Below are 14,098 nucleotides of genomic sequence, written 5' to 3' on the forward strand. Positions count from 1 at the left end.
GAAATCATATCGTAATTTATAATATTTTATACTATTACACATATAAAATTGTAATAATGCCACTTTTATGTAAATTTCAAATAAAAACTACCTATTGTAGACGAAAATTTCTTATAGTTTGCTTTTCTGTTCTAAAAATCCCATATATATATATATATATATATATATATATATATATATATATCACATTTTCATGGGCCCGATAAATGCCGTATTTTTGGACAAGTCATGTCCAAAATGATAAATAAAATACAGTAATGGAAATTCTCGGTCGAGTAAGTTATGGGAAAAATCCGAACAATTGGTTCGAAATGGGAAAGATTTTTTGAAAAACAGGAAAATCGCAACAACTCCCATAATATGAATAATATCGAATCCGTTTTAACGTATGATAACTCGGATTACCTAATGCCGAAAAATGTTTTCTAAATACATTTTTGATACGACCAGCCATAATGGCATGGGTTCGAAAAAAATTTTCACCGGACAAATAAATGTAACTGCCTTAGTAGACACCTTATCAAATCTGTTTAAATTGTTTGTAATAATATCATAGTTATTTCCAAAACTTTGTCTAAAACAATGTTTGATAAGATGCTTGGTGTTGAGAAGGATAGAAAAGTAATTCAAAATTTTGTACCATGATCGCTATTGAATTCCTTCATATTTATTTCATACATTTTACATATTATGTTCAAGAATCGATTATAATATTTTTTGTTGACTAAGGAAGCCATGTATTTGAAATTGCTTGTAGGACAGAACCCCACTTATCTAAACACACGACCCTGTTTCCTCTTACGACGGCAGCGCACGCTCTTGTACTGATAAGACACATCTTTAACAGCTATTTCCACGGAATCTGTAGAAGCAATTGAGATGGGGCTGCTTTTAAAAACTAATTCAATTCATTGTGAACATTTTTCTCGCTTTCGTCCCCCATCTATCTTTAATAGAAAAAAAATTTTCCGCGGGTCAACTTTTTGATGTTTCAGTTTGTGAGAAAATGCATTTCAATATATTAAAAAAATTATTTAAGTGAAACCTGTACAGTTTTTGTCTTATCATTTGTTCGGTGGCGTCCTAAGGCATTAATTTACTAATAAAAAAAATCTGAATGAAATACACATGTAGGTTTTCTTTTTTTGATGTGAAACATATCGGAATACTTCAAAACAGTTCGCAGCGAATAAGTTATGTTTTTTAATTTTTTCGGACACTTAAAATATTGTTAAGTATTCAAAATAAGCATTGCCTGATGCGTATTTTGATTCTATACAATATGAAAAAAAGCTTGGTCCAAAAATTAAAATTTTAAATTTCGTTTGATATTTGGCAACAACGCACGAAGAAACAAGGACAGTGCTAACGGCAATCGGCGTGTGTTAGAGAGAGAGAGAATACGCCCATTTACTTCCACACTGCAATCTAAGAGTGGGATGCTCTATAGTCACGGTTTTAAAATGTTCTGCATGTTTCTTTGATTCAATATGCCGTCTACAGTCATACCTTCCACCATGTGCAATCGAAAAGTCACACGTGCATACATTACAAAACCGTAGCGTTCCAAACATTTGAAAACGACAAGCATGGCCATTCTTTTGAATATTTAAGTCGAAAGTTCTGAAGACTTGCGTGTTTACCCCCCCCCCCCCCCCCCCCCCCCAGATACACATTATTCTGTCACACGCTTCATTTCTACAACCGGCACTGATGAACACAACACTATCGAAAAACATAAAAAAATTTCACGTCTGTAGACACGACAAAAACACTATGATGGAAAAAATGGCTTTCAAGAAATAAATTAACACAACACAGGTTAGCCAAAGTACCGTACAAATATTATCGTGATTTAAGTAGCCTTCAAACGATAAGTCCGAGAATATGTACTAGTTGTATCGTACAACGGACGTAATACCATCCCATTATTATTTGAAAACACGAGAATTAATTTACTTATTTCGACAGTACATCGTACATGCGCACACTTACTAGTTCCGTTATTTGAGCAACCAAGCGATGTATTCAAACTGCGTTCACGAAACACGCACAGCAGAAACGGAATTTTCTCCGTTACCATGCAGCACAAAGCCTCGTTTCCGTAATAAACCAGCGATGTTCCGTAATTCCGTAATTCGGGGTTAAAATCCGTAATAATTACGTAAAATCCGTAATGGTTGGCAGCTCTGTCAAGCTAACCCACCATGAGATAACTAAAATCATGGTAGTGGTACAACACTTTGAGTGACATACAAAAACAACCTACAGAAACAATCTGCAGGTTACTTACCGGAGATGCCAATGTGTCAGTGTCTGTCTCTGGCTTGAAGTCAGTCTTCTTTTGCTCCAACTGGAGGTATATCTTAACCCAACCGACTACAGCATTTATGGACCTGTAGGATAGGTACAAACTAGCTCACACTGCTCACCAATTCTGAGGGAAGGAGAAAACAGGTTTTGCAAAATTAAGGTGAGCAGATATCACAAAAGTTCAGAGCAACTGTTTTAGATTTGTGAACAAAATACAAATATATCCAACCACAGTCACCCACACAGACCAATTCAAGCTTGTAAGACTTTAACAGTTGATAATATCTGCTCCTGACCATGGCTGAGAATGGAGGTTAAAAAATATTGATAATCAGTAATGGCCTCAACCTAGAGATGAAATATATATATTTAAAATCTAAACTGTTACCTCCAACAAAACCTCTAAAATAATTTAATCATATTCTTAACTTACTTTTCTAAACTTACTTATTAACTTATATAAGAAATAAAATGTGATAAATAAGTGAAGAAAAAAAACACTTTAGATATGTTTTACACAACATTTCATCTTGTGATGGAATAATTAATGTAGATAGCTAAGTTAAAAAGATAATAACAAAATATTCACTAATAATTCTATAGTTACAAATGCTGAAATACATATTTAAAATAAATTTGATTCACATCCAGTTGTGCTATTGGCACAACCCTAGAAGCTAGGATGTCTCCTTTTGATCCATGATGATATACAAAACAGGCCTTCAATATAACATTGTTTTCAAGGTTTGAATCTACTACAGAGCAGGAACAGCAACCATATCCTTGAATGTAGGGTATGCCCAATCCTTCCCATTATAGGCCAGTGCACTAGAGCAGTTCTCACCACCTGGCAGCCTGCGGCCGGATCCGGCGCACAACATAGTTTTGAATGGCCTGTGGAAGATCTTTTAACATATATTAGCAATTATTGTTTGCAGTGTGTATAATATGTTGTCAGTAGACACTGTTATGAAGCCTTCATGATATTGTTACGATTTACCGCGGGTTCGTAAAGGATAGCCCAATTAATAGATTTTATTTCACACACACAGCTTTATTTATTACCACTACTTGTTACTTACAAATTATCTTCTAAATTGGCAAATAATTAATTACACTTAAAGAAATGTTAATTCCCCAGACACTCGTCCCGCACACCTCGCTGGGCCGCACCTCTGGCGCAACTCTCGCCGCAGCACCCCTCGTGGGTCTCCGTCGCCGCACTCCGTCGCCGGCGTCACACCCTTCGCAGAGATCCCACACAACGACTCGCTCGCAACTTCACTCGGGACTCCGCCGCGCCTGCGACTCTATCGCCCGGAAACTCCCGACTCCACTGAACTCACTCACTCCCTGCCCTGGAACCTTCGTCCAAGGACTTCGCCACTCTGCCGCACCTGCGGCACTATCGCCCGGAAACTCCGCCGCGGGAGAACTCCCCAATGAACTCCTCTCGAAGGTTGGCCCAACCTCCTTATATAGTCCTTGGGTTCCCGTCCAGAACAATCTGGCAGTCTCTGAGATATCGCGCGACCTTCGCCGTCTAAATGCCCAGAAACGCGTCGTGAGTCCTCGAAGGACGCGGCAGCTGCTCAAAGAACGCCGATAAACGCAACAAGCATCGGGTTCCCACAAAACGCGCCGATAAACATGTCCGAGTCCTTTTATGCCGCAGTGCGACCTCTTTTAAGTAACTCGATCTGAGGCAGGTGCGCGCTGCGACGGTCAGGATGTTGCGAGACAGTATGACACGAGATACCAGGGAGAGGATGCGGGTGGAAGGGGGGCGCAGACAGGCCGAACGAGCGCGGCATAACAATATTCTCACATATATTTTGAAAAATTGTATTCATATTTTTTGTAATACATATAGTGTTTCTTGGCACTTCTTGATTTAATATATATATATTTTTTAAACACAATTTTATATATATATATATATATATATACACACACACACACACACACACACAAACACACAAAGAGAGAGAAAGATAGAGAGAGACAGACACACACACATTTTATCACATTTCATATATTGTGTTTAATTAGGGGTGCACGAGTAGTGCTTTTAGTGCCAAAGAATCGAGTATTTTCGAGTCAAGTAGCCAACATTTTTTACGTATATGATAAGATGTACTTTATTTTTAACATGGTAAAATTGAAGCAGTGCGGGCACTGCTTGGCGTTCCTTGCCCTCCTTTCCCCTCCCCACTCCTCCTTTCCCTTTCCTCTCCAACCTCCCTATCCTACCCCCCCCCCCCCACTCTTCCTCCTTTCCCCGCCGCGCCACCAGCGCACACTGACGTGTATTTTTCCCGGCCTATATAACCTCGGCACCCAGGCTATTTGCCGCAGTCTATTGGTCGTCCGACTTGGCTGTCACTTGGGGCTGGCGTCGCGTTGGTATGTACTCGGCTGTGAAACTTAACTTCTGTAATTTTCTGTAATTACTATGTTCTCTTATTCTTGCTTGCGCGTTGTGGCCGCGCTTTCATCTTTGCTTGTTTGCCATGAGTTGTAATGTTTGTAAGCCATCTTGGACCCTTCAGGTCATTGCTTAATTTAGTTCTTTGCCTTAGTTACTTTTGCTCAAGCAGAGTACTACCTGTAGCTTATGTAATATCGTTTTTTCTGCGGTTGTATATGGGCACGCCATGATGGCTTTGGACACTTCTTGTCAAGCCGCGTCGTAACGGTAATGGTAATGGTAATTGTAATTTTGTAATTTATTTCTTTCTTGTTGTTGCCTAGCGGCCCATATGATTTGTGCTATGTCAAACACGTCGTCATTTGGCCCCATTTATCTCAAAATTATTTTTAACTGTATTTGTATGAATGATTCCCGCGGGATGTATTGCTATCGCTCAGAAACGTCTTATATTATATCCATTGTATTGCTATCGCTCATAAACGACTTATATTATATGCATTGTATGCATGTATTGTCTCTATATTTTTTATAAATAAATTGCCTTGTTATTTCACATTTTTGACTTCATTTCTTGCAACACGAGCACCCACTGTCGTGGGTCTTACTGGAAAGAACCCTTGTTTGTGTTGATTTTCAGTTGTCGCGGCTACAACTTCTGTGCTACTCTGCTTCGGCAGTGGTTTTGCTGTGTTTTGCTTGTTTTCTTTCATGACCATGAGCGGCTCGAGAGTCAGCTCGATTTACCGGCTTCACCGCGACGAGCTGATACGGAATCTCGAGGAGAACCAGCTGCCTGCCTCAGCGAGCGACACTGTGGCTGACATGCGCGCCCGGCTCGTTCAATTCATACACGAGGTCAGTGACGTCTCGTCTGGTGATTATTTTTCTCTGTTCTCAAATCCCTTCCTGTGTTGAGTGGTAGTGAGCCTAGGCCTATTCTAGATTTTTTTCTACAGGCTGAGCGTCTCGCTAAATTGAATTTGGTGTCAGTTGGCGCCTTTATGAAAGCTCTGCTTAGTAAGTATACTGGCATGTATGTGTCTAGACTAACAGAGGCTATCGTACAGAAGGTCGATTTTCATACTTTTAAGACATCGGTACTTCGTGCTGTCTGTCCGCCGCGCGTAATGGACGCGTATAAGCGCGATTAGATTTTCAGGTTTCAGCGTCCTATTGAGTCAGTCAGTCATTACATTGATGAGGTTGTTTCCTATGCCGATGTTTTGGAAATTGACATCGCTGAGCCTGAGTTAGTACAGCTTATTTTAGGCAACTTTGCGCCCCATGTGCTCACCCACTGAGGTATGTTAGCTCCATCTACCACCTTTTATGCTTTGCGTGCTTGGGGTAGTGAGGTAGAGGGGCGGTTATTAGCGGTGTCTAAATATGAGGCTGAGTTCTCGCCTCCAGCTAGGTCTACGTCCGTGTCACGTGTTCGTGACAGGGGATTTCACAGCCTACAGGTTACTTCAGATTTTCGTGGCAGTGACGCACACGATGCTGACACTCGTGTTTTACGCACGCGTGAATATAATAGTCGTCAGCCTCGCCTTCATGACTGCTGACATGCGCGGCCTTTGCCACCACGTAGATTTGATGGCGGGTCGCATGCGCGCTTACCCGCCGGCGGCGCGGCTAGTGTAATTCCCCCCCTGGCCGCCCGTCTGCCCCGCCTCTTGACACTACCCAGCCGCATTGGCGTTTGACTGGTGGCGCTGTTGCCACTTCTCCGCAGCCAGTACTGGGTGTTCCAACATTCACTCGTGCTCGCTGCGCAAACTGTTGCGTGTTTGGACACGTGACTCAGGACTGTGATCAGGCAAGCGTTGACGTTAACGCACGTAGATGTTTTTCTTGTAGGGGATTGGGTCATTACCGGAGTAATTGTCCGGGAAACGGCCATTGAAAGGTCAGAAAAGAGGTCGTTTCTGTCGCTTCTATAGGAAAGCATCTAACTCTGTTTCTCTGAATTTCTTGCCCGTGTGTATTCACGAGCGTTTCTTTTCGGCTCTTGTTGATACCGGTGCTACATGCTCGGCCATTAGTGAGACATTTCTCCAGACCTTAATTGAAACATTTCCTAAATTTTCATTTCGTGTATTTTCTGAAAACCAGATTAATATTTGCGTGGCGAATGGCGAGTCCCTTCGCGCAAATACGTTCGTGGTTATTCACTTTAAGATTAAACATTTTTTTTTGGAATTGGAAGTTTCTTGTTGTTCCTGGTCTTTCACCTAATTTTATTTTGGGTTTAGATTTTTTGAGCAAGACTCGCTGTGTTCTGGATGTGGGCCAGCGTGAGCTCTGTTTTGATTTTGCCCCTTCTGTGAAAGTTCCCTTCCGATCGCAGCCTAGTAATTCTGTTATCTTTGAGTGCCGCGATGCTGATAGCATTGCTCAAGGGCAAGCTATTGCCGACCTAGTTCACGCCTTTTCCGATGTTAACACGTCTAAATTATGACGTTGTGACATTTTGCCCTATAAATTCTATTTAAAGGATGAAGTTCCTGTTCACGCTAAATATCTCAAGGTTTTTCCCCCTAAACTTCAGGCCATGTGCGACATCGTGGATAAGCTCTTGGCCGCTGGTGTAATTTCACTTTCTACATCTGATTTTTGCACTCCTACTTTTTTAGTGCGTAAAAAAGACGGCGCGAGCTGGCGCATGGTGCACAATTACATTCCTCTGAACCATAAAATTGCTAAAGACGATGTTTATCCACTCCCTACTGTCGAGTTTGCTCTTCAGCATATAGGTAAGGCTAGATATTTTTCGGTTATTGATTTGAATCAATGTTTTCACCAGTGCCTGTTAGATCCTAGTTGCTGCAAGTATACAGCATTTTCAACTCCTTTTGGCCATTTTGAATTTAATCCTGTGCCTATGGGTGTTAGTTTTGGCAGTCAGGCTATGAGCCGGATCCTGGATCATGTTCTATCTGATCTTAAGTATGATTATGTGTTTAATTATGTACATGACATCATTGTTTACAGTAACACCTTTGAGGATCACATTACTCACCTGACTGAAGTCCATTCTCGTTTACGAGGGGCCAATGGCCATTTTGAATTTAATCCTGTGCCTATGGGTGTTAGTTTTGGCAGTCAGGCTATGAGCCGGATCCTGGATCATGTTCTATCTGATCTTAAGTATGATTATGTGTTTAATTATGTACATGACATCATTGTTTACAGTAACACCTTTGAGGATCACATTACTCACCTGACTGAAGTCCATTCTCGTTTACGAGGGGCCAATCTCACTGTTAACCCGAAGAAGGTTACATTAGGAAAAACATCTGTTAAATTTTTAGGTTATGTTATTTCACAAGGTACGCTCCTGATGTATCCTGACAAGATCACTCCTATCATCCAGTTTCCTAGGCCTGTAAATTTAAAGGGAGTTCAGCGTTTGTTAGGTATGTTAGGTTATTTTTCCAGATTCATTTATAATTTTGCTTCCTTATCTGCTCCCTTAAATATTTTGCGTAAGAAGGATTAAGTTTTCGAGTGGGGCCCCGAACAAGAGAAATCTTTTCAGGCGCTGAAGTCTTGTATGGCTTCACCCCCAGTGCTCATTCTACCCGATTTTAGTAAACGGTTTGCCGTTCAGGTTGATGCCTCGCACAATGCGCTTGGAGCCATCCTAGGACACCTTGAGGAAGGCCAGATTAGCCCAATTGCTTTTGCTAGTCGCTCGCTATCAGAGTCTGAGCAGCGATTAGGTGTCTATGAGAAGGAGGCCTTGGCTTGCCTGTTCAGCCTAGAAAAATTTGAAAGTTATCTTGATGCTCGGGAGTTTGATTTATTTACCGACAACCGAGCCCTTAGTTGGCTGTTTAATCATCCTCATCAGCTGGGTAAGCTGGGTCGCTGGATTTTGAGGTTATCACGATTTCAGTTTGTCATCCATCACATTCCAGGCAAAGATAATGTTATAGCTGACTCTCTCTCTCGCATGTTTTGCACCGATGAATTCGAGCCTTTGGAACCCCGCTCTTCTGACGCTACTAAATTTATCACTGCTTTTAAATTTTTTCCCGAATCTTATTTTAATATCAAGGAATGTCATAATCAGGACCCCCTCTGCCAGCAGGTACTTAGAGATCTTCATGATAAGAAGGCTGTTCCCTATGTTGAGGAGAGTGGTATGTTGTATTTTAGGAACTTCTGGCAGAGCCCGAAATGCTGTTGTTCCAGCTGTCTTGAGGCCAATGGTGTTAACCTATTTTCATGCATCTCTCCTAGGTGGTCATCTAGGAATAGATAAAACTTTTCGCAGAATTTCAGCGCACCTGTTTTGTCCCGAGCTTCATGCTGATGTTCGGAGCTTTGTTCGATCTTGTCTCGACTGCCAGATTTCTAAGCCGCCGCATAATTCTAAGGAGGGTTTGTATGCTGCTGATCCTCCTGTAGCGCCCTGGCATGTCTTACATATAGATATTTTTGGTCCTCTGACACGTTCTAAGAAGGGTAATGTATGTTTGCTTGTTGTTTTGGATATTTTCACAAAATTTGTTATTTTATTACCTCTTAGAAACATGAAGGCTGCCTCTATCGTTAAGGTGCTTAAAGAACAGGTTTTCAAGTTGTTTGGTCTTCCATGTATGATTGTTTCTGACAATGCCCCGTATTTTCAGTCTACTATCTATAAGAATTTTCTGTTTGAATGGGTTGTTAAACCTATTTATAGTTCAGCTTATTTTCCGCAGGGCAACATGGTAGAGTGGCAAAATATGGTTCTTAAAAGCATCCTGATTTCCTTCTAACGGTCTGATCAGACTCTTTGGGATTCAGATTTGGAGTACATTAATGTCGGACTAAATTCGGCTCTTCATTCAGCTACTGGTTTTTCACCTTCAATCCCGTTCCTAGGCCGTGAGCTTACCATTCCCTTACTGAACCAGTGGGGCTTGCCGTCCCTCGACACCAGCCTGGACGCCCAGGCATTGGAACGTGTACTCGACACGGTTTCCTGTAACGGTCATAAGGCCCGTAAGGCTGTTTTTGAGAAGTATAACATGGCTAGAGCACCTCATGGTTATAAGATTGGGGATTTAGTTCTTTGCTGAGCATTTAAATTGCCTAAGTTGATTGATCAATTGAATGTGAAGTTACTTCCTCCTTATGAGGGACCTTATTGTATCGACCAAGTTTGTAGGAGCAAATTTAAATTTCGAAAGGCTCACGTAACCCAGGTGAAACCTTTCGTTAAATACATAGTTATTTTTGGGGTTTGTTGTAAGTTGTTTGCAGTATTATATCCGGTTACAGTATTATATATATATATAATTAGGGATGGGAAGATTCCAAAATTTTCGATTCCGATACCAGATTATTGATTCCTTAAAAAATCCTTCGATTCTCGATACTCGATACTCACCTAGTTAACTTAATATTAAATAATTCAAATTCTATTTGCAACATTTTTTTTTTCAGCTTTCAATACATATATGATGTAGCATACATCATAAATTCATATTTATCAAATTTGAGTACACAACTAAGTTATTAACATTAACTCATATAAATGTTTACATCATTAGAAGTTAATGGCTCATATGTCAAAGGGGTCAAACTAATCTCAAATTTGTTTTGTAATACGTAATAAACTATCAAAAAAAATTTTAAGCTTTCCTTGAGCAGTATAAATTATTTTCGTTCATACAACTTGCCTAACTTAGAGAAGGGTACAAATTAACTAAAAAATGTGTAAAATGAAACAGTAACAAAATTAAGCAACAACTAGAGAACTAGCAAATGAGTGTTGTACTTGATTGTGGTATTTCTGCGTTAAGTTACATTTAAGAAACACAAATTCATTCGTTGTTATTTCGGCGTTGTGGTAACGACCCAACAAAATCTATAAAACACTGACCAACTAATCATCATCGTCACACCATTTGAAAATTAATGTTTGTTTACATTTTTCCGCTTTTTGACGCGATTTAAAATGCTTGTGCTGCCCCGTACGGCTGGGTGACGAAGTAGGTAGTATGGTTCGCCCGATAATCTGTTTGATATTACGACGCTGTTCCAACTATATGCCAGCGCCCCCGGCTGACGTGGTATGGCCACTTCCTCAGTTTTGGAGCTACCAAATTTAGTAGCTTATAAAACTCATTTTTCGTCATGCGGTAGTACATTAAGAACCTCTCCTCATCGTCCTGTAGTTGAGGCATCAAATGATGAAATTCGCCAACAATTGGCCTGTCTGCGTTTATAGGATGCACCCACTCTCTTTCCTTTTTTTGAGTTAACATGATGCATACTGCTACTGCACAATCTTCTTCTTCATCAAGTTCATCCATAAGTACTGTGATTTCAGCCATTTCAACTACCTTTCACAAAACCGTGCACCCTGTTCCGTATCAACACGTCATCTGACAGTATCAGAACAATGTGCACACTTTGCCGTGTTATGTCATGTTATGTCGCAATCTGACGTGATGTGATGACACGTGTAAACACGTGTTAACACGAAACGTCAGCGCAGTGTGTACGAGCCTTTACTCAGGCGCGTAGGAACCGGGGGGGCGACCCAGGCGACTGCCCGGCCATAACATTTCATGGCCGGGCAAAGTGATGGTTTTGCCCGGCCATTGCATCAGATGAACAAGAGGCATTGTCTTCATTGCAATGCTAAGTGGTTTTGTGGGATGTTCTTGTCTGTGCGTTACTTTATTCTTAAAATAAATTAAGATTTTCGATAAGTGTACAAGCACAATAAATACGGCAACTGTTCTTGTTTTCTTCTAAATATTCACGTTTCACAGTGCTGATAGCGGAAATATTATTGTGGGATATAAGACCAGTAAATGTTTCCGCTCATTGCAGTAGCTTACGCTCCGTTTTTGTCCACCCTTGTCTACCTGTCCTTCAGACCATTGCATTCACCCCGCCTCGTTTCTACCTAACGGTAACGACCTGACGTTCAGAGCGCTTTCCACATCAGTCATCGTTCAACAGCTGTACGTCTTGCTTTTAAGTCCAAGAAACTTCGTGAGCCGTACTACAGAACTGTTTAAAAAAAACTTATTTATCTGTAGTATCGTGAGTGAGTAGTGCGGAATGGCAGTGATGAAAAACATTTATGGTTTAAGAAAAAAAATTATAACAGTATTTTAATTTTTGCGGCGTACAATGACTCAGAAAAGCATCAACTTTTTCTTCAACAACAATGCTGCACAGTCCTGCAGTTCATCACAACCACCGCCTAAAAAGCAGTGCACATTAGGCTGTAATGCCTGTGAAGACAAAGATCCTAAAGAAGAGTTGGATTCCTTTAACTCAGGTATTATTTTTGAGCAGTTTACACTGAGATGAATTGTTACATGATCCCGAAAACCATATGTAATATACCTATTTAACATTAAAGTTTAGTATGTCGGTACATTATGATAGTAATATGTCGAACGGCTCACTATTCACAGTTTTGTTATATTGTGATTTGACTTTATCAATTTGAATGTGTTATTTTGTAATATAACTTATCATAAGATATTTAGATTTTCAGATTTATTAATGGTAAAGCAGTTTTTCTGTCATGTTTTAAATTAATATTCAGTGGACACTAGGTACACCATATGCTTGTGTCAATACATTCTGAATATTGGCATCATCTAAGAATATTTAACTAAAGGTGTGTAACATTAAGCATTCTCCTGTCCTGATATTTAAATGAATTTACTTAAGAGTGGGCAATGAGTGGGATAATGACGTATTTGTTAAATTGTTTACTCAAGGCTCAGCCTCACTTAAATATTTGATTATTGCAGTTGTTTGTTAGCACATATTAAGAAAATGTAACTATAGCTATAGATAGTTGGCAAAATATATTATCTCACACTACAAATATTAATCTTCAACCACCGTCATGTAATTATGATGCAATTAGTCAAACATATTTTTAATTATAAATACATCTTTGCCTTTTCTACAGCTCTAGATAACTTGATGACATCTGGGGACTAAATTTGAAGGTGCTTGAAATTTATGTACTCTGTGCAGTGGGAAAATTCAACAAATTGCCTTTAAAATGAATTCTACAAGGCGAAAACTGAAAAGTGAACACTGTTTTGTGATGCCAAGCCTTAAGTAAATTTGTTATAAAAAAAGTAAAAATTTCTGCTAGTAGTACATTCTATTTTTATGTACGAAAGATGCTTAAATAGCACCATTTTGCTCCTTAGAATACAATTTTTTTTTTTCTACCGGGAAAGAGCCCCCGGAAACCCCCTTTGTTAAATCCACCACTTATAATGATATTCACCTTTGCCCCCCCATTAAATATTTGCTTCCTACGCACCTGCCATTACTTATAAGTACTTGCGCACTGAACATCAGAATGGCTGATGTTCCAACAGTGGGACGATCTGTGATTTGGAAATTTTTTGACAAGTCACAAACAAGTAAACAAGAAACAATTTGCAAACGATGCAAGAAACGTTTGAAAACTCCAACGCGTATGTATTAAATAGTTATATCATAGTCATTAACGTGAAACATCCATCACCTTTGCATGAAATTACCTAAATTATTTTTTTTAACAGTCCTTGAATATGATAAAGGATTACATTGTTATCACATGGATAGGTTAGCACATCTGTGATTGGCAAGTGTAGTTTTTAAGTATTGTTTATTTGTGCTAAAGTGTGCTTATGTAGATAATAACAGAACTGCACCCTTTCTTAACCTAATAAAAATATCACACCTTATTTCAGTCTGGAACTTTAAATATTTTTAAAACTAAGCACCACGATTTTAAACACACTCAAGACACTTATAATGATGTAAATGGATATTTAATGAAAATGGCAGATGTCTAGATTCATAGCATTGAAAACTCTTAAACATTCAAGAATTCAAAACTTTTTTTTTGCTTGAAACAAATTATAGATCTGATCTTAATATGCTTAAGTGAAATTAATTTTAAAAAAATAAGTGGATTTATGACAATTGCAATATTTATCTTAGTTAAAATCATGCAGTTTTTTTTTTTAAATTTTAATTTCTGTGTAATAAAATAAAATTCTAATAAGTTTTTCATAATATATAAATACATTTTACACTTTTTCAGGGACAACTACTACCTACCATGATTAACCACTTGTAGCTACATTATGATGAATATTCAGATTATCAATCACAAGTCAATAAACTTGAGGTTACAAGGACACAGTTGGAGACTTCTGCAGTTTCATCACACACACAGTCAACAATTTTCAGCTTCATTCAGCCAACCAAGAGGGAGCCTTCAAACCCTAATGCAAAAAAACTAACTGACAGGGTAGCAAATTTAATTGTAAAAGGTATGCATCCCTTTGCCATTGTAGATGAACCAAGATTTAG

General features: G+C 39.3%; 1 protein-coding gene across 1 annotated transcript in view; it reads right to left on the bottom strand.

Annotated features, from left to right (window-relative positions):
* LOC134531055 (exocyst complex component 5) overlaps positions 1 to 14,098 on the bottom strand; it is a 136,785-nt gene that overhangs the window by 27,120 nt on the left and 95,567 nt on the right. The window contains exon 14 of the mRNA XM_063366568.1: positions 2,294 to 2,396. Coding sequence (XP_063222638.1) covers positions 2,294 to 2,396 — 103 coding nt within the window. The remainder of the gene's footprint in view (positions 1 to 2,293; positions 2,397 to 14,098) is intronic.

Source organism: Bacillus rossius, chromosome 3, assembly GCF_032445375.1.
Source record: "Bacillus rossius redtenbacheri isolate Brsri chromosome 3, Brsri_v3, whole genome shotgun sequence".
Lineage (NCBI taxonomy): Eukaryota > Metazoa > Arthropoda > Insecta > Phasmatodea > Bacillidae > Bacillus > Bacillus rossius.